The 24,902-nt window shown below is 43.6% G+C and overlaps 1 protein-coding gene and 1 long non-coding RNA gene across 3 annotated transcripts in view; one reads left to right on the plus strand and one right to left on the minus strand.

The window, feature by feature from the left end:
* Window positions 1–14,245, minus strand: part of LOC138761469 (uncharacterized) — a 67,509-nt gene extending 53,264 nt beyond the window's left edge. The window contains exon 1 of the long non-coding RNA XR_011356332.1: window positions 14,139–14,245. This is a non-coding gene — a long non-coding RNA (uncharacterized lncRNA). The remainder of the gene's footprint in view (window positions 1–14,138) is intronic.
* Window positions 14,246–14,263: 18 nt separating this feature from the next.
* Window positions 14,264–24,902, plus strand: part of top3b (DNA topoisomerase III beta) — a 76,633-nt gene continuing 65,994 nt past the window's right edge. For both annotated transcript variants that reach the window (XM_069933656.1, XM_069933657.1), the window contains exons 1-4: window positions 14,264–14,389; window positions 20,223–20,354; window positions 23,743–23,849; window positions 24,520–24,594. In XM_069933656.1, the coding sequence (XP_069789757.1) occupies window positions 14,320–14,389; window positions 20,223–20,354; window positions 23,743–23,849; window positions 24,520–24,594 (384 nt within the window). In that variant the 5' untranslated portion in view covers window positions 14,264–14,319. The remainder of the gene's footprint in view (window positions 14,390–20,222; window positions 20,355–23,742; window positions 23,850–24,519; window positions 24,595–24,902) is intronic.

Consider the following 24,902-nt stretch of genomic DNA (forward strand, 5'->3'; position numbering starts at 1 on the left):
GTGTTCAGTCTCAGTAATACAATTCAACCCAATACCCTGATAGCAGAATAAATGGTCTCAGCTACAAAAATTGAGAAAATAAATTTTAATCAATGACACGAATGGGTATCGATCCCAAAGTTCACACACCCGAGGTATTCAGAGTGTATAATCCCACTCATTGCTCTGATTAGATGTAGACCTATAGAAATGACAACACGGCGGTGGGGGGGGTGGGGGGGACACACACCCATCGAATGAATGCTGAACTTGTACCACTATGCGCTTATAATCTGAGGAAGTTACTTTGTTCATTAATGAAGTTATAAAAGTAGACAGTTGATGTAATTAAGTTTCCCTATTTGAAAATTAACTTTAAATTGCTTCCTGGAAATTAATTTTATCACTGTGGTTCTTGTTCTCGAATGCAGTGTGATGGGCTATCATGTTGTACAGCTCTCAGCACCGCCACCCAGTGGAGGCTGGCATAAGAGGGATCAAGCCTCGGGATGAAAGTGTTGGTTTCAGCCACATCCCCACGCGCTCCCAAATGAAATTTCTTATTTTTGGGACAGGCTTGGGCAGGTATGTGCTCACAGGTAGCATCCAGCATAGATGTTTTGATGGAGCAGACAGAAATAAGTTATAACTTGCAAAAACCACACTCTCTACTGATGTACTGTGGAGAGCATTCTGTTTGGTTGCATGGAGGAGTCAACACTCAGGACAAAAAAATTCCAGAGGGTTGTTAACTGGGCCTGCGACATCACAAGCACCAGACTTCACTCCACTGAGGATGTCGACACGAGGTGGTGTCTTAAAAAAGCAGCCTCTCTCCTCAAAGACCCCTACCACCCAGGCCATGCCCGCTTCACTCCGCTACCATCAGGGAATTCGTTACAGGAGTCTGGAGACGAGCCCTCAGGGGCACATGGACAGCTTCTTCCCCTCTGCCATCAGATTCCTGAATGATCAGTGAATCAAAGGCACTGTCTTATGTGACTTTTTATGCACTATTTTTATTTATTTTTCATAAGGTGGTTTATATGAATGTTTGTACTGTGATGCTGCCACAGAAATTTTGTGACTTATGACAATAAATTTGGATTCTGATTGTAGCGCTTGATAAGAAGGACTGGAGGGCAACGGTGTTGCGGCTACTGCTTTATTGATGCTGCAAATCCTAGACCCACTGACAAGTGGGAACTGGGGTACTTAGTCCAGTAGTGAACGGGAACCCAGAGAGCTGTAGTAGTGGACAGGAGCCAGCAATACCCTGGGTAAGGTGATGAGTGAGAATCTGCTGCCTCTAGGCAACAGTTTTTCTGGATGTTGGAATTGTCAATCAATTTTCCCCTGGTAGAAAAGTCTTGCTGTGTATCATGGGTTGAACCCATGGGGACTAATACCAGGATAGAGCAGAACATAGAACCATGTGCTGTGCTCAACATAAATGACAGGCCTGAATGTTGTGAACAACCCTTGTTACATTCTAGTTTGGAAGGGTGGCTGGGTGGTACATTGGAGCTGTTGCCTTACAGCTCCAGAAGTTCTGGTTCAATCCCAACCTCTGGTACTGTCCATGTGAAGTTTGCATGATCTCCCTGTTGCTGCATAGATTTCCCCTGGACGCCCAAGTTTTCTCCCCCATTGCAAAGATGTGCAGGCCAGTTAATTAGCTGCTATAAATTGCCCCATGCCCATGGGTAGCAAAAGAATCACTGACGTCTTGATGGTCATGCATAAGGGAATCGGTCAAATGAAAATGCTGTGCGCTGGTATATATTCAAAGGGCTGAATTCAATTCAATTCAATTCAATTCAAATAGCTTTATTGTCATTGAACAAGTTATACAACGAGATTAAAAAGACAGCAGTTCAAGGTTACCAATGCAGCGACGCAACCACAGGCAGCACCACAGAAGTTAAATAAATAATTTAATTTACAGTGCCATATATGTCCTTTATGTGAATGGAGGGGGGGTGTCGGCTGTATGTATGATAGATGTGGAGGACAGAGAGGGGAATTTGTGGATATGTGTGTTCAGTATAGAGACAGCCTGGGGGGAAAAACTGTTTCTGAGTCTGTTTGTTCTTGTCTTGATTGACCTGTAGCGTCTGCCAGAGGGTAGTAGGTCAAACAGATGCAGGGCAGGATGGGTGGGGTCCTTTATTATTGCTTGTGCTCTACTGAGGCAACGAGAGGTGTTGAGATCCTTCAGGGAGGGTAGGGAACATCCAATGATCTTTTCTGCTGCCCTCACCACCCGTTGAAGTCTTTGCCGCTCTTCTTCAGTGCAATGGGAGAACCATACTGTGCTGCAGTACAGCAGGATGCTCTGTATGGTGGAACTGTAGAAGGTAATCAGCAGCTTCTGACCCACCTTGCTTTTTTTGAGCATTCTCAGGAAGTACAGGCACCTCTGGGCCTTTTTGAAGACTGCTGAAGTGTTTACAGTCCAGGAGAGGTCGTCTGAGATATTGATGCCCAGGAAGGTGAAACTGTGGACCCTCGTCATACAGTCACCATCTATGTAGGGGGGGGGGCGGGTCAGACCTGTGCTTCCTGAAGTCCAGAATAATTTCCTTTGTTTTTGTGGTGTTTAGGATCAGGTTATGAGCCCCGCACCACTCGGTCAGATTCAGGATTTCATTCCTGTAGGCAGACTCATCTCCCCCTGTGATCAACCCCTCCACCGTGGTGTCATCTGCAAACTTCACCACGGTGTTACTGGCATGGACAGGTCTGCAGTCGGCGGTGTAAAAAGTGAAGAGCAAAGGGCTCAGCACACAGCCTTGTGGGGAGCCCGTGCTCAATGTGCGGATGGAGGACAGGTGGGTTCCAAGTTTGACTCTCTGTGGTCTATCTGTAAGGAAATCTTTGATCCATGAACAGGTGAGAGGATGAAGGCCCAGAGCAGAATGGGCTTCTGTTATTTTACTGACCTGTTAAAATCCAGATCACAATGTGAGGTGGCATAAATAATAATTTAAATACTAAATAAAATTCAGATTTGTACTGACTAACTGCATTAAACATTTCTATTTAAGTCTTAAATCCACTAAAATGGGATTAACCCTAAATAAATAGAGCTCATGCTCTATTTATTTAGCATTCAGGAATGCACGAGTACTGATTGTAGATTTCAGACTGGCACTTAATTGGATTGTACAACTTAAGATAACATATAATGTAACCACAGCAAGTAGTGAGATGCTCAATAAAGTAGAGGCCATACCACACTAACGTTGCTGAGTGACATTTTCATCAACATTTCACCTGATCAGACTCCGGCCAAAGCTTTCCATCTCAACAACCACTCTTAGCTCAGATACACTGAGGTTCGATACAGACCTTTGCTCACTGTACTTTCTTTTCAGTTAAATGAGGGATAGATTAGATAAGGTAAAGCAGCTAAATACTGTATCGCTCAGATCAACTATCATGTCAAGCATCAGCCTGGTTGTTAGTACAGTCTTCCTCATTTAAGCCAAAATGTTGTTTCAGGCTACTCCTCCCATGGCACATGTCTTTTTAGCCAATAATGCAGTACAAAGGGAGTTCTGTTGGCAGAACTGTCCTTCAGATGAGACTTTGAAATATGGACCCTCTATCTTCATAGGTACAAGTCGAGGGTAATGATTTCTTAGAGATAAACACTCAAAAGGAAAATCAGAAAACTGCAAATGATGGAAATCTTGGGGAAAAACAAAAGATGCTGGAAACACTAAGCATATCTGAGAAAATCCCCATTCTAGTTACCTTTAGGTACAGAGCCGACTTGCCAAGATTTTGCCAAGTCTTTGATGGTGACAGATGGGTACAGGGTCTGTAATGTATCCCAATGTGAACCTTTCCTTCTTGATAACCAAGATATTAAGGTTAAAGCCAAAATACAAGTAGATGAACCAAATGCAATGCAAACAAATTTGTTTTTCTCAAGTAAATTTCTTGATATTATTTAGAGGATTATTTTACACCTTGGAAATAGCAAAGAGAAGCACTGCAGATCATGAAACTGAGCATCCAATGGTGGAGTGCAATACATGTGGGGGAAAAAAACAACATAAGATCAAAACTCCTCAAACTCCATTTCTGAGTTACATATTGTTCAAAACACAGATATAGTGGAGCTAATAAAACAGAGGTTGGACCAGTGAAGAACAGAATAAAATTCAATAAAATTACAAATGAGGAATTGTATTTACCATATTTTTCCCATCTACATCTCCAACTCTTCCAACGCCCAATGCTCTTTTAAAATTCTCAAGCTTCACTGTCACTCTCCTCAAGTGCATACCATCCTGGTAAGGCAAAATTACACTCTATTGCTTTCTCGTAGGTAGGTCAAACCAGTCCCATTCATCTGGCTCAATTTATTCTTACACTGATCACCTCCTTTGACCCAATTGACTTCCTCCCAAGGTGTGCAATGGGAGCTTGTAGGGATCCAAACTATGCTGCCTTTTCCAGAGATTTGTAAATAATGACTTGCTCCATTTCAACTCAGTTATCCTTCCTCACCTTCCCCCACCCACCCCACCCCACCCCCACCCCCCGGGACTTACTCCTGTGGCCACAGAAGATCACAAGATATAGCACCAGACGTAGACCCATTAGCCTGCCCCGCCATTCTAATCATGATCTGATCCACCCACCCACTCAGCTCCATTCCCCCCGTAACCCTTGATGCTTTGACTAATAAAATACTTGACAATCACTGCCTTAAATACACCCAACAACCTTACTTCCACAGCCATCTGTGACAAGTTCCACAGACTCGTGACCCTCTGACAAGAAATTTTTCTGCCTCTCTTTTAAATTGACACCCCTTTATCCTGAAGTTATGCCCTTTTGTCCCAGACTCCCCTACCATGGGAAGCATCCTTGCCACATCTACTCTGTTCAGGTTTTTCAGCATTCAAATGCCTCTGTGAGGGTCCCCACCCACCCCCATCCTCCTTTACTCCAATGAGTACATTCCAAGAGCTGACAATTGTTCCTCATATACTAAGCCTTTCATTCCTGGTATCATTTTAGTAAATCTACTCAGAACCCTCTCCAACATGCCAAATAAGTCTTTTCTCAAATACGACACCCAAAACATTACATCCCTGCTCTTGTATGCTATCCCTCTAGATGCCGACATTGCATTCACCTTCTTCACTATGGACTCAACCTGGAGGTCAACCTTTAGGGTATCCTGCATGAGGACTCCCAAGTCCCTTTGCACCTTGGAATTTTGAATTTCTCCCCATCTAAATAATAGTCTGCCCGTCTATTTCTTCTACCAAAGTGCATGATTGTGCATTCTCCAACATATTTCATCTCCCATCTTTTTTCCCGTTCTCCTAATCTATCCGTCTTTCTCCAGCCTTTCAGTATCCTCTGCACCACCTCCCCAACCACCTATTTTTGTATCATCTTCAAATTTAGACACAAAGCTATCTATTCCATAATCAAAATTATTTATATACAAGAGGCCCCAACACCGATCCCTGAAGAACACCACTGGTAGCCAGTAGCCAACCAGAATAGGATCCCTTTATTCCAACTCTGTTTCCTGCTGATCAGCCAGTGCTCTAACCGTGCTCATTTCCTTCCTGTTATTTCATGGACTCCCATCTTGTTTAGCATCCTTGTGTGTGGCATTGCGCATGTGGTTCCGTTATTTAAAAAGGGTTCAAGGAGGAAGCCTGGCAACTATCGGCCTGTAAGTTTGACGTCTGTGATAGGTAAATTAATGGAGAAAATTCTTAGAGATAGTACTTATAAACATCTGGATAGACAGGGTCTGATCAGGAGCACTCAACATGGATTTGTGGGAGGAAGGTCATGTTTGACCAATCTGATTGAATTTTTTGAAGAGGTGACTAGGAATGTGGATGAGGGTAGCGCAGTGGATGTTGTCTATATGGACTTCAGTAAGGCCTTCGATAAGGTACCACATGGAAGGTTAGTTAGGAAGGTGCAGTCTTTAGGTATAAATTTTGAGATAGTCAAATGGATTGAACATTGGCTGAAAGGGAGAGGCCAGAGAGTGGTAGTGGATAATTGTCTGTCAGGTTGGAGGCCGGTGACCAGTGGTGTGCCTCAAGGATCTGTATTGGGCCCATTGTTGTTCGTTATATACATTAATGATCTAGATGATGGGGTGGTGAATTGGATTAGTAAATATGCAGACGATACTAAGATAGGTGGAATAGTGGATAATGAAGAAGGTTTTCAAGGATTGCAGAGGGATTTGGGCTGCTTAGAAAAGTGGGCTGAAAAATGGCAGATGGAATTTAATGCTGATAAGTGTGAGGTGCTTCATTTTGGTAAGAAGAATCAGAATAGGACATATGTGGTAAATGGGAGAGCATTGAGGAATACAGAAGAGCAGAAAGATTTAGGAGTGACGGTACATCGTTCCCTGAAGGTAGAAACTCACGTGAATAGGGTGGTGAAGAAGACTTTTAGTATGCTGGCCTTTATCAATCATTGCATGGAATATAGGAGTTGGGAGGTGATGTTGAGATTGTATAAGACGTTGGTGCGGCCTAATTTGGAGTTCTGTGTGCAGTTCTGGTCGCCTAATTATAGGAAGGATATAAACAGAGTGGAGAGAGTGCAGATAAGGTTTACCAGAATGTTGCCTGGGTTTAAGCATCTGGAGTATGGGGAGAGATTGGACAGATTGGGTCTTTATTCTTTGGAGCATAGAAGGTTGAGAGGGGATTTGATAGAAGTATTTAAGATTATGAAAGGGATAGACAGAATGGATGTGGATAGACTATTTCCGTTAAGAGGAGGAAAGTTTAAAACAAGAGGACATGAGTTAAGAATTAAGGGGCAGAGGTTTAGAGGTAACATGAGGGGGAACTTCTTTACTCAGAGAGTGGTAGCTGTGTGGAATGATCTTCCGGGAGAAATAGTGGCGGCGGAGTCAATTGTATTATTTAAGAAAAGGTTGGACAGGTATATGAATGAGAAGAAGATGGAGGGTTATGGGCATTGTGCAGGGAGGTGGGATTAGAAAGGGGTGTTTGGTTCGGTGCGGACTAGAAGGGCCTAATGGCCTGTTTCCGTGCTGTAATTGTTATGTTATGTTATGTTGTTATCCCACTTGTGATCTTTTCAAAAATTGCATGTAATTTCCTTTCTGCTACCTCACTCCCTTCTTAAACAGCGGAGTGACATTTATGATCCTCCAGTGCATCGAAACCATGCCAGATTCCATTGATTCATGGAAGATTATTACCAATGCCTCCACAATCTCTACAGCTACCTCCCTCAGAACCCAAGGGTGCATTCCATCCCATCCAGGAGACTTATCGACCCTTAGACCATTAAGCTTCCAAAGTACCTTCTCTCTTGTGAGCTTGACCCCACTCACTTCTCTTCCAAGAGAGCCATGAAGGTCCCTATGCTACTAATGTCTTCCACAGTGAAGGCTGATCCAAAATATTCCTTCATTTCCTCTGCCATCCCACATCGGACTTGTCAGCCACAAACGAGCCTGCAGCTGACGTGGACATTACCCCTCCATAAATCTTCGTCCGCGAAGCCAAGACAAAGAACAATTTTTCCAATGTAATTTTCTATTGGTCCTATGTCTACTTTGGCCACTCTTTTACTCTTTATATATTTTTTTAAATTTAGTGTCCTCTTTGATATTACAGTACAGCTCCAAAATGGTCAGGACCAGGCCTGGTAATTTTTTTAAAAACAGCCCAGTAGCAACAGCAAATCACTTGTAACAGTGTTTAAACAACAAGGATTAAAATAATGTTTAATTCTCACCAACAAAAAAAATGCTGGCCATCGCCGATCACTGACACTTCCCCACCGAGACCCCACTCGTGCCGAGAGCCTGAGAGTCCCACTCCTGCCCGGAAGCTTGAGGACCCCGCTTCCCGGTCGGTTTGGCTCCAAAAAATTTCCCAATGAATGAGGATATCTGATTTGTTTCAGATATTCTCATTTATCCAAAATTTATAAAATTTTTGGATAACTGAGGATTTTGGAGAATCTGATTTCAGATAATCAGAGTTGTTCTGTAGTTGCTAACCTCCTTTCATAATTCGTCTTTTCCTTCCTAATGACCTTCTTATTTGTCTTCTCCAAGTTTTAAAAGTTTTGCTACTCCTCTACTTCCCACTAATTTTTCCTTCCTTGTCTGTCCTCTCTTTTGCTTTAATTTCCCTCGACAGCCACAACCATCACATTTTTCCATTCACTATTTTTCTTTTGGTTTGTACCTGTCCTGCACTCTCCTCATTTTGTACATAAACTCCGGCCGTTGCTGATCTGCCGTCTTCCCCATGAGTTTGCTTTTCCAATCTACTTTGGCCAGTTCCACTCTCATGCAATTGTAATGTCCTTGTGTCACTGAAATACTGACACATTGGACTCTAGCCTCTCCTTTTCAAATTTCAAAGTGGCCTTAATCATATTGCGATCGCTGCTTTCTCAGGGTTCCTTAACCGTAAAATCTCTAATCACCTCCAGTTAATTACACAGCACCCAATCCTGAACAACTGATCCAAAAAGCCACCCGTAGATGTTCCACAAATCTTTGCTAAGGTCCCATACCAACCTGTCTTTCCCAATCCATTTTCATATTAAAATCCCCCATAATTATCGTAACACTGTCCTTCTGTGTCTTATCTATTTCCAGTTGTATTTTGTAATTTACATCCCGGCTGCTGTTTGGGTGCCTGTATATAACTGCCATTAGTGTCCTTTTACCTTTACCATTCCTTAACTCAACCCACAAAGACTCTACCTCTTCTGACCCTATGTCCCTCCTTTCTAATAATTTAATATTGTTGCTGACCAGCAGAACAACGCCACTCCCTCCACTTCCCTGCCTATCCTTGTGATTCACTGTGTATCCTTGGATGTTCAGCTCCCAATGACATCCATCCTTTAGCCACGACTCAGCAATGGCCACAGCATCGTACCCTCCAAATGTAGCTGTATAACAGGATCATTCACCTTGTTCTAATGCTGCAATCATTTAAGTATAATACTTTAAAATCAGTTTTTGAACGTACTGTGTCTCTGTCATCCTTCCGGCTATTATTTTGTCTCGTCACCTGCCTGTCATCCTTGCTTCCCAGTATCTTCACTTTACTGCTGTTTCCCCCTTCTTTATCCCTAGCACTCTGATTCCTTTCCCCCTGCCAAATTAGTTGAAACCATCCCGAACAGCTATATTGAACCTGCCTGCTCAGATATTGGTCCCCTTTGTATCCTTTTGGTAGAGGTAAAGATTCCATTATTGTCACGTAATACTACACTTAGAATGTAACATACATGAAATTCTTTGACTTTTGTCTACCATAAGGCAGTCGGAGAGTTGCCACTTTGTTCAGCGCCCCTCACAGAAACCTAAAGCACCTGGTGTTCCTCGGCCTTCTCCCCTCCAAGTACTGACCAGGTTTGAGCCTACTTAACTTCCGAAATTAGACAATCTCATGCGTATTCAGGCTATTAAGCTTCTGCTAGGTTGTACCTTCCCCAAAAGAGATCCCAATAATCCAATAATCTGAAGCCCTGCCCCAGTTTCTCCACCATGCATTTATCTGCCTGATCTTGCTATTTTTGCCCTCATTACATGGCACAGCCAGTAATCCTGGAGGTCCATCTTCTCAGCTTCTTCCCCAATTCCTTGTATTCCCTCTTCAGGACCTCCTGATTTGCACCCACACCTCCTTCTTCACCACCATTCGGGGCCCCAAACAATCCTTCCAAGAGAAGCAACATTTCACTTGTGAATCTTCAAGGGTCATCTATTGCATCCGGTGCTCCCGGTATGGTCTCCGCTACATTGTGGAGTCTAGGCGCAGACTGGCAGAGAGCTTTGTTGAGCACCTCTGCTCTGTATGCTGCAATTGTGTGGATCTCCCAGTGGCAATCCATTTAAATTACTCTTCCCATTTTCTTGCTGACATGTCTGTGCATGGCCTCATGCACTGTCAGATTGAGACCACCTGCAAATTGGAGGAACATCACCTCATCTTTCATCTGAGCACCGTTCAAATGGATGGCATTAACATAGACTTCCCAGTTTATGTGAAATCTCCCCCACCCAAATCTTTGTCCCCTGTCTCTTTTTTTCCCCCCACCATCTCTCTCTCTCTCTCTTTCTACCCTTTTCCATCTCACAGAGCCAAAATCAATTCTCACCAATTCACACTTTTGGTCTCCTCCCCCTCCTATTCTGCACCTTTTTCTCCCCAGTCGTTACTCAGGTGCCTGCCTGCTTTTTGCTTATACCAAGAAGAAAGGCTCAGGCCCGAAATATCGATAATATATTTTTACCTCCTTTGGACGCTGTGAGTCTGGCTGAGTTCCTCCAGCTTTTCTGTGTGTTTTTACTACAAAAAGCCTGCAGACTTTTGTGTTTGACATCCTTTCTCACTGCACCTCTTTCTCTGGTGTACTATACAGGTACTTTCAGTTCTCATCCCAAATTGGAAAGTTTCATCAACTTTTCTTCTCATTTCCGTCTTCCCTCAACATTATGTGGTCTAACTCTGATTTTTCCCTTTCCTTCCTCAATTTTTTTCTCTACTATTTCTGGATATGGGGTGATAAACAGTATCTCCTTTAGGCTCACCAACTCCCTTGACCACCTTGCTTCCTATCTGGACATTATTTCTTTTCCCCTTTTCATAACTAATTCACTGCTAATTTTACTGTGATAACTACAATAAGTTTCAGTTGGAAATTATATTCTAAAAATATCTTGCCATTCAGCATGGGCGATCATGTCTCTCCATCTGTCACAGTCTCTGACCCTCTGAATTGTAGTTGTTGCCTCCCCTGTTCTCCTTCGATGAAAGCCCCATCTTTGAGCTGAGACCATAGTCGATGTTGAGTTCATGATTATACAAGAGAAAAAAACTGAAGTGGTTTCCTGTTGCCTTCTTCAGTTGCAGTGTCCACAGTGGACATTGATCACCAGATTCATCTGCCCAGCATTTTCAGTTTTACAACCATAAATTCCATTTGTAGGATCCATGGCTTCACGTGACCCTGAATGGGAGGCTAACGGGTACTGCTCCTTGCTCAAAGTTGACTTGTAGGCTATCAGAAGGGAGCGCCTTATATTTCCTTTTGCTGAACAATTGCGCAGCACTGACACTGAACTTTCATTTTATTAAATCTGTTGATATTTATGGACACATTAAGTAAAACACACAATATCACTCCACTGTGAAGAAATCTAATCATTAATTTTTAATATACAATTTACAAATTACTGGATATGTCCTGATGCTTTCAGTGGAAAGAAACCAAGCACTATAATGGATGTTTATCCCAGTAAAAACACACCAAAATGTTGGAGGAACTCAGCCGGTCTATCAGCATCCATAGGAAACAAACATATATTGCCAACGTTTTGGGCCTGAGCCCTTCTTCAAAGAATAAACAGGATCCAATCTGCTTTCATGTTTCACTCGGATGTTGAATCCTACCTCCTGGATATACCCTGCCACTGCAGTTTAAAAGCATCAATATTTAATTTGTTCTTTTAAAATAGACTGTTAACAATTTACATTCACTTTCATATTTTATGAATTCTGTTGATTAAAAAATACTAAGAGGATAATTAATATTACCTGGCATAGTTGAATTGCGGTGGGGAATCAGGGGTCAAGGATGGCTATTTCTCTATCTTTGTGTTAATTCAATAGACGGCTTGCAGAAATATTAGAGGCTAAATTCCCAACAGTCATCTTCCAATTCTCCTGAGCAAGCCTTTTGCACATCAACATCATTTCTCTCAACAATTAAGTCTAAACTGTGTATCTTCTTTACTCTGAGACCATCTCCCTAATTTTGCCATGTCTGGTAATTTATATGAACTTATAACAATAGTTAAATTATCTGAACTCCAAAAATTCCAAACTTCATAAAGCAAGTGACTCTTCAAAAATGTTTTACAGGTGTTAACAAATTGAATAAATGAATAAAATGGATTTTGTATTCTACCTCAAATAATTAGAACTTGAGATCTTATTGTACTAATATATTCCTTATATAGTAAAATCTCCATTAACAAGCAAATGGCAGCCTCAAGCAATTGGCAAAAAAAATCACAGAAAGTACAGAAGTTTAAAATTGGTGAAATGCTGGAGGGACTCAGCCGGTCTTCACAGCGTCTATAGGAGACAAAGATATATTGCTGACATTTCATGCCTGAGTACTTCTTCAAGGAATATGCCAGAAGCAGGATATATCAGAAAGTCTCAGAATTCAAACAATGGGGGAGGAACCCAGACCAACAAAAGGTGCTAATTGGATGTGTTAAGGGGAGAGGTAAGCAGAGGCGCAGTGCAAATTTTTTGGGTGCCGAAGCTCACCAAAAAAGGGAATAAGGAGGTCTCACGAGACCTGGCCTTGGTAGCCACCATGTTGTATTTGGAGTTGAGTAATTGACAGCAAACTGTAGGACTATGAAGTAGAACAACCAGTCATGGAAGAAACAGGTACGTCCTGAATAGAGAATAGCCCTCAGCAGGGTCGTCGTCTTAAACACCGCCACCATCACCCTGAGCTGGCCCATAAGGTGCACCAGTGAGCTTCGGCAGCTCTGCACCCCTGGAGGTAAGAATTTATCATGTTTGTGTGAAAGGAGATGGAATGGAGAGATAGATAGGGAAAGGCCATATCTGTCCTCCGCAGTAGTGTGGATCTCCCAGTGGCCACCTAATTCAATTCCCAATCCAGTTCTCTTACTGACATTTCTGTCCATGCTCTCATGCACTGCCAGATTGGAGGAACAACACCTCATCTTCCATCTGGGCACCCTCCAACTGGATGGCATTAACGTCAACTTCTTCAGCTTTTATTAAAACCCTCTCACTTCTTCCCCCTGTTGCCTTCCTCTAGCTCCGGCCTCTTTCACACCACCAAGTACATGTGGCTTGAACTGGCCAATTTAGCGGGTCTGTAGCTGGTAATGTGGAAGTGTGAATTGTCTTCTTGACTTACCGGGTACCATTAGTGATGTTAGTGCCTGCGTGTTTGTGTCAATCTGATAGTTATATTTCACAGCATGGCCAGCCACACACTGACAGCCCTGCCAGCTGCCCTGTGAAATATAAACGTGCAGTTAGTGGGGTTGTCAGCACACAGACGCAGGGGCTGTCAGAGCGCCGTATGTAATACATCACTCACGATGACACTGCTGGAGGCGGGACCCCCTATGAAATCCCGGGTTCTCGATGAATGGTGTAATGCCAACAACCTTGCGGTGCAAGTCAGCATAACCAAAGAGATGATTGTGGACTTCAGGAGGAAGTCAGAGGAGCATGATGAAGAGGGTCAAGAACTTCAAATTCATGGGTGTGAACATCTCCAAGGATCTGTCCTGGAGCCTCGATGTTGATGCATTCACAAAGAAGGCTCGCCAGTGGCAATATTTTGTGAGGTGTTTGAGGAGATTCGGGACATCAACCGAAGACCCTCGTAAACTTCTACATGGAGAGCATTCTGGCTGGTTGCATCACTGAGGCGCCAACTCTCAGGACAAGAATAAACTCCAGAGGGTTGTTAACTCACCCTGTGACACCACGGGCACCAGACTTTACTCCATCGAGGACATCTCCATGAGGTGGTGTCTGAAGAAAGCAGCTTCCATCCTCAAATACCCCCACCACCCAGGCCAGCCCTGGTCACTCTGCTATCATCGGGGTAAAGGTCCAGGAGCCTAAGCCGAGCCCTCAGGACAGCTTCTTCCCCACTGCCATCAGATTCCTGAACAATCAATGAACCAAAGGCACAGCCTTACTTTTCTTGCACTATTATTTTTTCGGAGTCATGTCATAAGATGGTTATAATATATATGTTTGCACTACGATGATGCAGCAAAAAACTGAATGTTATGTCTTGTCCATGACACTAAATCCTGATGGTGCAGCAGGTGAATCTTGGTGCAGAAGGCTTCCTGGGATTGGCGGTGGGAAAGGGGGTGGTGATTTCCACACCTATTCGGACGGGTCCCTCCGGTTAGGGGAAGGCCATGGGCCTGAAACGAATATCGGGCCTGCCCGCAGAGGCGTTGGCCTGGCCTGCTCAGTGTTGACAGAGCACGGTCGCGCTTTGCCAAAGTGTTGCACCGAATCAACCCACCCCTGCGCCCCGAGACGAGCGCTGTCTACCTGGAGTTCCACGGCACACGCTGCGTCCCCATTGCTTTTGATCTCCTTGCCATCAGCGCCGGTTGCCCTGACAACGACGGAATTCCCCGCGCCTCTGGAAACCGGAAGGTGCTGGGTGTGCGCCGGAAGTGTCGGTGGAGCGGCGGCGAAGAACGGCCGGCCGGCGGCTTGAGCTGCAGGGATGAAGACGGTGCTGATGGTGGCGGAGAAGCCGTCGCTGGCTCATTCCATCGCCAAGATCCTATCCCGGGGTAAGTGAGCCGCAGCAGTCCGGTCCGACGGGAGCCTGGACCCGCGTGAATGTCGGGCTGGTCCAATAAGCTTGCATAACCCGCGGCCAAGCTGTGGTATTTATAAGAGGAAAGGCCAAGTCAAGTTTGTACAAGTTCAAGCCGATGAAACAGCGATGCAAAGCGTCCAATCACACAACCAGACCAGGAGTTTGCAGAGGTGTGGTATGGCACCAGAAACCCTGGCAATTTTCCACAGAGGTGTGGTGGAAAGTGTGCTGACCGGCTGCATCATGGTCTGGTGTGGGGAACACCCATGCCCCTGAGCGTAAAGTCCTTCAGAAGGTAGTGGACACAGCCCAGGACATCACAGGCAAAACCTTCCCCATTATTGAGTACGTCAACAGGGAACGCTGCTGTCGGAGGGCAGCAGCAATCATTAGGGACCCTCACCACCCAGCGCACGCTCTGTTCTCGCTGCTGCTGCTATCAGGAAAGAGGTACCGGTGCCCCAAGAGTTGCACCACCAGGTACAAGAACAACCGCTACCCCTCCACCATCAGACTCAACATCAAACTAAATCAAGGACTCATTTAAGGACTCTTACTTTTGCACTTTATTGATTGTTTTATTTTCTCTGTATTGCATAGTCAATTTATTAACTGTTTACAGTTTATTTGCTTACATGTACAGTTTCTTTTGTACTACCAATAGAAAAAAGGATCTCAGGGTTGTGTGTGATGTCATGTACGTACTCTGACAATAAATTTGAACAATACATATGCAGGTCAAGTATTTCATCTGTACAAATATTGTTTTGTACCTGTGAGCATCTCAGATGGTTCATGCGAGCAGTTCTTGTGGTGGTTAAGCAGTCTCACTGCCCGAGGGAAGAAGCTGTTCCTCAACCTGATGATGCTGGCTCTGATACTCCTGTATCTCTTCCCCGACAGGAGCACCTGAAAGATGCTGTGTGGAGGGTGGAAGGAGGCCTCAGTGATTTTGCATACCCTCTTCAGACAACAATCCCAATGTGGGAGGGGGAAGGCTCCAGTGATTCTTTCTGCCACTCTTGTGATCCTGTAGATTGACCTCCGACCCATTTCTCTGCAGAGATCATACCACATTGTGATGCATCTGGCCAGGACACACTTGAATAGAGCTCCTATAAAAGTTTGATGGTGGCTGGTGGCCTAGTGAACTCCAAGGAAATTGGTGCTTTCCACTCTCTCTTCTACAGAGTTGTTATATATAATGGAGAGTGGTGGTTCCTGGACCTCCTGAAGTCTATGATTATCTCCTTTGTCTTGTCCACATTGAGATGGCAATGGTGTTCCAAAGGACGAAGAAAGAGCATGGTAGATATAGACTTTGAGGACAAGTTAAAGTGATGACCAACTTTGTAAAATTTTGTACAAGAGCAAAACATGTTTGAAACCCTCATCAGGTCAAACAGCAGACCTGATGTAGGGTCCTGATCTGAAACATTCACACTGTTTCTCTTTCCACAAGTGCTGTCAACCCTGCTGAGTTTTTGCAGCAATTTATTTGTGTTTTTAAATTTCAGGTTTACAGTATCTGAAGTTTTTATTAAAATTTCATTTATAAAGTTTGTGCACAGGTCCTAGAAAAGTGAGATATATGATTTCCTTTTGGCATTTTAAGAATAAATTACCTTAGAAATTAAGTGGTGTGTTAGTGATCAGATTATTTCATTTCTAAAAGTTAACAATGGAAGTTTATTTTAATTAAATAACTATTGTGTAAATATGATTTTGGACGCAAAATATGAGGACAAATGCCAAAATACACGCAGTACTAGTGAAAAACCAATATCTTACTAAGTGTTTTACATCATAATGTACAAGGTAAAATTAACCGTGCCACATCCACCGCATAATTTTGTCCATGATACCAATTAATGCTTACTCTGTTTCTTCAGTTTAAGTTCAAGGCCTGGCCAGTTTGTTTGTTTTTTTAACATCCACTTTTACTGCTGAAACTCATTAGAAGCAGTCAAAATGCACTGCTGGTCACTCAACGAGTTGTAGAGAAAACAAACAAATATGTATTTTGTCTCTGTTTCATTCTGAGTTATCTGATATTATCTAACACAGCACCAAAAGTGCAACCTTTTTTAAATCCCTTTTGGTTAGAAGGGGGAAGTCAATGTGCAAACAATGTGAAGCTTAAGAGGCTCAGCAGAATTAGGATCTCGTGTCTGACCTGCTCCTAAGACAACAAGTGGGGTTCACTATGAACAGATTTGGACTTGGCAGTTGCTAGCAGACATACAGTTTCCACACTCATTGTCCTGGTTCATGCACAAAAGAGATCGTAGGGGAAGAACCAAGAGTGCATCTGGGATCAAACATAGAATGATGGGCCAGTGGAGGAGGCCAATCTACCAATTAAATCTGCTTTTTTTTTTACCAAGAGCAGTCACGTTATCTCCACATCCCCATTCTTTACCAATAATGTTGCAGTCTTTTTCCACTTGCGGTACTTAACTAATTTTCTTTTTATTTCTGCTTCCATCAACTTAAACATTATACAGATATACATCACTGATTACCATTGATTTCTATGGGAAAAATTTTTGACCGTTCTCAGACCCAAAAAATAACCTTACAAATAACACACAAAGCCTAAAATAACATTAACATTTAGTAAAAGCATGAATGATATGATAAATACACAGCCTTTTAAGTAGAAATTTCCTTTTTGAATCTTCTAATACTCTCCAGTCAGAGCCCCCACTCTACCCTCAGTGGCGCTGCTATCACCCCGGACATACAAAGAACACACAGCATTTCCTCTACACTTAGTCCATGGGTGGTGAGGGGGGGGAGGGTGCTGACACCATGAGTTACCACACTGGGTGACACCAACCTTAGCGATGCCACTGGGTGGGAGGTACAGGAGACTGAGATGTAGGAGAGGAAGAGGGTCATCAATCTATTGATATATCATCGTGGTTCCCAGGGAAGGAGCTGCAAGCAGCATCTATTACAGCTCACTGCTTTCATTAAAGCACATCCTAGCTACATGTATTTTTTTTTTAAAAAGATATCCTTGCATTCTTTTAACACTCACTTTAAATCCATTCCCACTGATGATCAAATATTCACCCAGCAAAATGGTATTTGCTCCCATTTAACCTGGCATCATTTTAAGCTTCCTCTGTTGGTGGGAAAACAATATCAGCTTTTGCAGTCTACCCAGTACCTTTCATCTGGATGCTTGTAAACCTCTCTATACACTCTGAAAAGTTTTCACATTTCTCAAAGTGTTTTTGCTTAATTGGATACTGAACTCCAATTGGAGCAGACAAAGTATTTTATTGTTCAGTATAGCTTCTGATATTTTATGTTCAGTGTTTTTCTTTATAAAGCCCAATTAACTACATCCTTTAGTAACTTTTTTTTAATAAAGCCTGGCATCTTTAAGGATTCAGGAGTTCCCTCAATCCCCCTGACATGAATTATTTGATGTATCACATTACTCTTCACTCTTCTTGAATTTTTCTGCATTCAGTCCATCTGCCAAGTATTCACCCAATCAACATATGTCCTTTTGCTTTACATTTTTTTTTCTCTCTTTTAGTTTATGTCCACGTATATGATCAAATGAAAATTTTGAAACTGAATTTTGTACCCCTGCCATGCTGATTTTTAAAAAGTAACTAAGCCATGGTATAATATCCGAGAAAACAACATAAACCTACCTGTGGCCAATTTAAAAAAAAAGATATTCAACATGACTTTTTTCCATTCATATGGATTCCCTAATGCTCTGAGCTTTAATGAGGCAAAAAAAAACTCGTATGAAACGTCTTTTTAAAGATTTGTGGAGTACTATCAGACCTTGGTAATATGTGTGGGATACGAGCAGGAAGATTTCAGCACCTGAGGCCCTTCTTGCCCTCACACCCTCTTGAATCCCAGCTTCGATACATGGTTCCCATGAGCTGATCTCCAACAGCCCGCAGACTGGTGTGAGCCCTTTGACCACAAGTTCACCAACAGCCTGCAAACCGAGTGGGTCCTTGCAGGTCTGCTGCCATGGTCATCTTCTGCAGGCTTCCCTTTCCCAATGGAGGGTGTTCCTTGTCTCTGATGTTCTATGCTGGCCTGCTATTCTACCGGAATCTGCAACCCCTTCTGGTATTCTGCCCAGCTCAGGTACCACCATCTTCAGCACAGACCTCCATGGTTATAGGTATCCACTCACAAAAAGAACCCTCTACCATCTGTTGGTGTTGCTGTAATTTCCCCCCCCTCTGGATTCTCGATGATACAGGTCAGCAGTGGTGGGTAGCAATGAATGTTCATGATGATGAATCCAGTAGGCTATTTGATCCTGTAAGGTGTAGAACTTTCTGTGTATTGTTAGAGCAGTACTTGCCCGGGCAAGTGCAAACTATTTCAACACACTCCTGACTTGCAGCTTTGAGATGGCGGAAATGCTGTGAAGAGTCAGGCTTCTATTATTTCTTTGCGGCATTAGAAGGATTGGCTGGCCCCTATCAATCCTTTTCCTGTGCTTTGTTTCCTTGCAATTTATTATTTCTCTCATGGTCATGAATTCCCCTGATCCTGCTGCTCACCCACTGTTGGGTCAGTTTACAGTGGCCACCAACCTTCCATCATGTCTTTGAGATGTGGGTCGAACCTGGAGGAAAGCCACAGTCATGCAGCATCAGAGCTCAGAATAGAATCAAAGTCACTGGAGCTTTGTGAAAGCAGTGCTGATTCTTGTAATACTGTGCTGTGATTCATATGTTGCTAACTGTCTAGCCTCTGGCGTGTTATTGCAGATGGGTAGGTAAGATACAAACTAGAGGACATGGGTTAAAAGCGAAAGGAGAAAGGTTTAGGGGGAACATGTGGGGAAACTTCATATAGAGATGGTGGGAGTGTGGTACAAGCTGCCAGCTGAAGTGGTGAATGCGGCTCAATTTTAACATTTAGGAACAATTTGGACAGGTACTTGGATGGGAGAGGAGTGGAGGGCTATGGACTGGATCCAGGTCATAGGACTAGGAATAAAACAATGGTTCGGCACAGAGTAGAAGAGCCAAAGGGGCCTGTTTCTGTGCTGTAATGACCTATGGTTCTATCCTGATTTTGCAGTAACACCATGATGTGACATCACCAATTATCTATCTGTTTACAAACACAGGCTGCTTCACTCTCTGAGGAATTGTGTGCTATATTGATTCTGTGTAGTATGCCTTAACAAGCCTGCAAGATTTGAAACATTTCTGTGGGCTTGACATTATGTCAGATCAAACCAGCATGAGCTTCAGTGGGGGAAAAAAGTAAAGCACAAAAATCTGCAGCCACCGTGGTTGAAGTAAAAGCACAATTGCTGGAGAAACTCACCTGATGAAAGTGTCCTTTAATAGCAAATAGAGGTGCATTCCAACGTTTTGGGCGTGAGATGTTGACACCAGTGAGGAAATTGGGCTTTTTCCTGCAACCTTGTCGTTTCAGGACCACCTTTCCCAATAAAAGCTATTCTCAACTTATTTAATGTGAATTTAAGTTCACTCTCTATCTTGTAATTTTTTTAAAATTAGTCTAGGCCCAGTGAATTACAAATTGACTACCATAACCACAGTGCAATCGCTCCTGTTTCAGGTCTACTGCTTTCTATTTTAGATTCCTGATTTCTGTATGTCAGCAACTTTTATCATTTGTTGGCCAAGAGGAATAAAAAGCTTTGTAAATTAATGGATTTGAATCTGGAGCTTGGACACTCATTCTATGAAAGTTGGCTATGCGTGGGGGGGGTGGGTTGGTCAATGAAGTTGTTGATTAAACATGATTCTTTTATGCTTTCCACTCAGGTAACTTGAACTCTCGGAAAGGTTTAAATGGAGTGTGCTCTGTGCACGAGTACTCTGGCACCTTCCTGGGCCAGAATGTTCGCTTCAAGGTGACATCAGTCTGTGGTCATGTGATGACCTTGGATTTCATAGGTAATGTGGATTCTTCTGATGTGTTATTTTGTTTTGATCGGAGTTATTGTCTAACAATTGAGGAGGCCGAATTCTGTCAAGTCTGCTGTCAGTTGTAGTTTTCAAATTAGTCTTCCTACCTCACTTTCTTTTGTGAAAAATAGCACTGAAAATGTTATTGTGAATTAATAAAATCCTGCCTTGTTTTATGAGGATATGGGTGGGAGGAGGGTGCTTTCACGAATTGATTACTGTGCAAAATTAAACCAAACTTTTTTTGGGTGAATCCATTCGCACTTGGGTTCTTGGCTTTAGCTCAATTTCCTAAATCACGGTAGTTCTGCATGATAAAGGAGCCTTTTATACACTTTAATATTTTTGTGAATAATCAAAAGAACCGGAAAAAAAGGCAGGAAATTATGCACATTTTTTCCTACTGGATTCTGTTTGTAGTGCATTGAAACTTTCTGAATTATCACAGTGCGGTGGTATTCCCAAAAACAGGCAGTTGGTCTTGTATAAGTGAGTATATTGGAGGAACAGCACCTTGTATACGACCCACAAATTGGAGGAACAGCACCTTGTATACGACCCACAAATTGGAGGAACAGTACCTTGTATACGACCCACAAATTGGAGGAACAGCACCTTGTATACGACCCACAAATTGGAGCAACAGCACCTTGTATATGACCCATAAATTGGAGGAACAGCACCTTGTATACGACCCACAAATTGGAGGAACAGCACCTTGTATACGACCCACAAATTGGAGGAACAGTACCTTGTATACGACCTGCAAATTGGAGGAACAGCACCTTGTATACGACCCACAAATTGGAGGAACAGCACCTTGTATACGACCCACAAATTGGAGGAACAGCACCTTGTATACGACCCACAAATTGGAGGAACAGCACCTTGTATACGACCTGCAACTTGGAGGAACAGCACCTCGTATATGATCCACAAATTGGAGGAACAGCACCTCGTATATGATCCACAAATTGGAGGAACAGCACCTCGTATATGATCCACAAATTGGAGGAACAGCACCTCGTATATAATCCACAAATTGGAGGAACAAAAACTCGTATCCAGTCTGGACCCCCTATAACCAGATGAGAATTGAACTCCAGTTTCCATTTGCTCACCTCCCCTTCATCTATCCCTATGTCTCCTGATCTCTAGCTCTGTCTCTCTCTCTCTAGGCTTCTTCAGGTGGATTCTCCGCTAAGAATGCGCCTTTGATTTGCCGTTCAGGTGGCAGCACTAAAAGTGGAGCGTTGGCCACCTGAAGGGACAGCTGCACTGGGATGCACATCTGAGCGCAGTCCGGCTCCTGTCCCTTGAGCTGTCAAGTTAGGATGACTGGCTGTCAGCTGGGACAGCCAGCGTGGGCTATCAGTGCGGGGGAATCCCCTGTGGAATGTACCCACACTGATCGCTTTGCCCCCTGGTGAGAGAGAAGGGGGCTGGAACGGCCAGAGGGGGAGAAGGCGGCTGGCGGGTGAGTACGGCGCTCGAGTCGGGTACTGGCATTGTTTCGGCCAGCCGCCTTCTCCCCCGTCAGCCACTCCAGCCGCCTCCTTCCCCACCGACCGCTCCAGCCGCCTACTCCCCCGCCGGCCGCTCCAGCCGCCTTCTCCCCTGCCGGCCGCCTTCTCCCCCCCCGCCGGCCGTTCCAGCCGCCTTCTCCCCCCCCCCTGCCGGCCGCTCCAGTCACCTTCTCCCCCGCCGGTCGCTCCAGCCGCCTTCTCCCCTGCCGGCCGCTCCAGCCGCCTTCTCCCCCTCACTGGCCACTCCAGCTGCCTTCTCCCCCTCACCAGCCACTCCAGCCGCCTTCTCCCCCTCACCGGCCACTCCAGCTGCCTTCTCCCCCTCACCGGCCGCTCCAGCCGCCTTCTCCCCCTCACCGGCCACTCCAGCCCCTGTTCTTCCCTGCCGGCCACTCTAGCCCTGCAGACAAGCTGACAGCCCCACAGTCCCCGCGCTGACAGCCCAGCCAGCTGCCCCTGCCCCGATGTCTTGCGCTTTTAGATGGCTGCATTCAGATGGCTGGGGAGGCCACTGTGCTGTGGCGATTATCCCTCTCGGAGGAGGGTTACAAAGTTCGCCTTGCAAGCGCCTCCTGCACATTCACGTGGCCTCCCAACAGCCGCATATTGCCAAAATATGCGGCTTTACAAGCAGGACGATTGGCCACCTGAAAGTGCCTTCTCTCTTCCTTTTTCTCCTCCCCTACCCCTTCCACAATCAATTCTTTCCTCTCTCCAGGCCTCTTGCATTATCCAATAAAAACTTATTGTCCGTCATCTGTATTCCTCCCCCTGTCCTTTCTTTTAATTTAGAAGCCTGCCTACTTTTCACTTGAATAAGGGCTCAGGCCGAGAACATCAGGTATACATCTCTAACTCCTGTGCTCCTCCAGCATTTCTGTACTTTTACTAATCTTGTATGCCTGCTGATCTGAGTTCTAAAGTGAGATAGATCTTGCCTTTTAATGTGTATTTTATTGTTTTGTTGCTCTCTGCGATGCAGTTGTTAATAGCTAATTCATCATGAAGACAAGTTCCATTTCACCAGTGAAAAACTTTGTACTGGTTTTCGATAAAGACTTTGCGTAGGTGTCGATTTAATTTTTCAGTATGTGATAACAGTGAAGTGCCATTCATGATACTTTCAAAGACAGATTAAGATCAGCTGAAGGTTTGGATTCACATGTAGGCTCTCCTATATTTACATCTCTGAAGAGGAAAAAATATAATAAACCAATATGATAGCTTAACTTTGTACTTCATTTTTTTTTTACTTAACAGAATTTAAGTTCCACACCTGCTGAGGTGATCTAGATGATTAAATTAAACCTCAAGATGCAAAAAACCTGTAATATAACCAGCATGCTATGCTATCTAGCCCTTTTATTTGGTTTGCTACTATGTAAATGAATTAGCCCTAAGATATAAGGGCAGTAATAGGCCATTCAGCCCATCGAGTCTGTTCAACCATTCCATCATGAGCTGAATCATTCTCCCACTCAGCCCCACTCCCCAGCCATCTCCCCACAAATTTTGATATCCTGACTATTCAAGTACCTACCAATCCTATTTGAAAACACCTGTAACATTTATTTTGTATTTTAATATCCAGCAAGAGAATACAATATTTTAATGATATTGGTACACACGCAAAGTGTATATGTAAGGTCAGCGGATTTGCAACTGGAGTTGAACATCAATCCTTTTTAGCATTGTCGATATACCCTGGGCCTCTGAACATGCGGTTCTGGAAAAGGTTTGGATTGCAGAGAAGTCATTGATGTTTATGCATTATTAACCTTGGTGCTCTGTGATCATGGGGTTGTGGGTTGCTTCAACTGTAATTTATAATGTCTTGTTTTAATTTTTAGGAAAATATAACAACTGGGACAAAGTTGATCCAGCAGAGCTTTTCAGCAAAGCACCAACAGAAAAGAAGGAAGCCAACCCCAAACTTAATATGGTGAAGTTTTTACAGGTGCTAAAACCATAAGTATGAACTTAGAATGGTTGGATGAACATTTGTGCTGTCGATGGTACCAAGCCCAATTTTGCATGCGCAGTTAATGGTAGAGCTCTGTCTCGTGTTGTAGAAAAGAGAGAGGGTGCAGATGAATTGTTCCCTGACTCATTATCACATTTCTGGTCCTCCTGTTGAAAAATGGCAACTACAGACTCCAAAGATAATCAAAAGCTAGAAGCAAGCCTAGCTCTCTTATACCTGCATCAATGAATCATTTAATAGATCTGAATAATCACAAAGACCTCCGAAGCCAAATGTCCCAAACATTAGGGTGTCCTGAAATGAGGGAACTATGTATAAAAAGGGCTGTAATTTCTACAGGGTCAAACCAAAATGTATACAAATAACCCTGAATAAAATCTGGAATGTGCACTTTAATTACATGTGAATTATGGAGGGCACAGTATGTTTCTAAAATATGCTGATTGAAGTATTAATTTTGGTCAGGATGTCCTTGATAACTTGCCTATTTTTCAGAATGGTGCCATGCATCCTTTGTATCTACCTGACAGGGCAGATGGCTTCACTTTAACTGCACATTAAAAGCAGAGCTACTCCCTTTGTAGTGCACTAGTGTCAGTTTGAGTAATTAATCTCATTTATTCGCACATTTTGTCTTGAGCAGGTAGAAGGGCGAGGCATTGACTACATTGTCCTCTGGCTGGATTGTGATAAGGAAGGAGAAAACATCTGCTTTGAAGTAAGATTTTCTTACTCCTTCGTACAAAAAAAAGCAGCTTTCATTTCATTCCATTATACAGTACAGACCCACAAACCGAGCTTGTACATGCCAAACAACGTTCCCTTCAGCTTTAATCCTACTCGACCGTATACCCCTCCATGCACCCCCACCCCCCCCCCCCCCATTCCACATCATTATCCAAACATTTCTTAAAGGAAGCTAACCTACCTGCTTCTACCACTTTGTTATCATACCCAAAAGTGTTTGACAACTGACGAGGATATCTTAAAAGACAAAAAAGAACCTTGTCATCGAGAATAATTGAG

Source organism: Narcine bancroftii, chromosome 4, assembly GCF_036971445.1.
Source record: "Narcine bancroftii isolate sNarBan1 chromosome 4, sNarBan1.hap1, whole genome shotgun sequence".
Taxonomy (NCBI): domain Eukaryota; kingdom Metazoa; phylum Chordata; class Chondrichthyes; order Torpediniformes; family Narcinidae; genus Narcine; species Narcine bancroftii.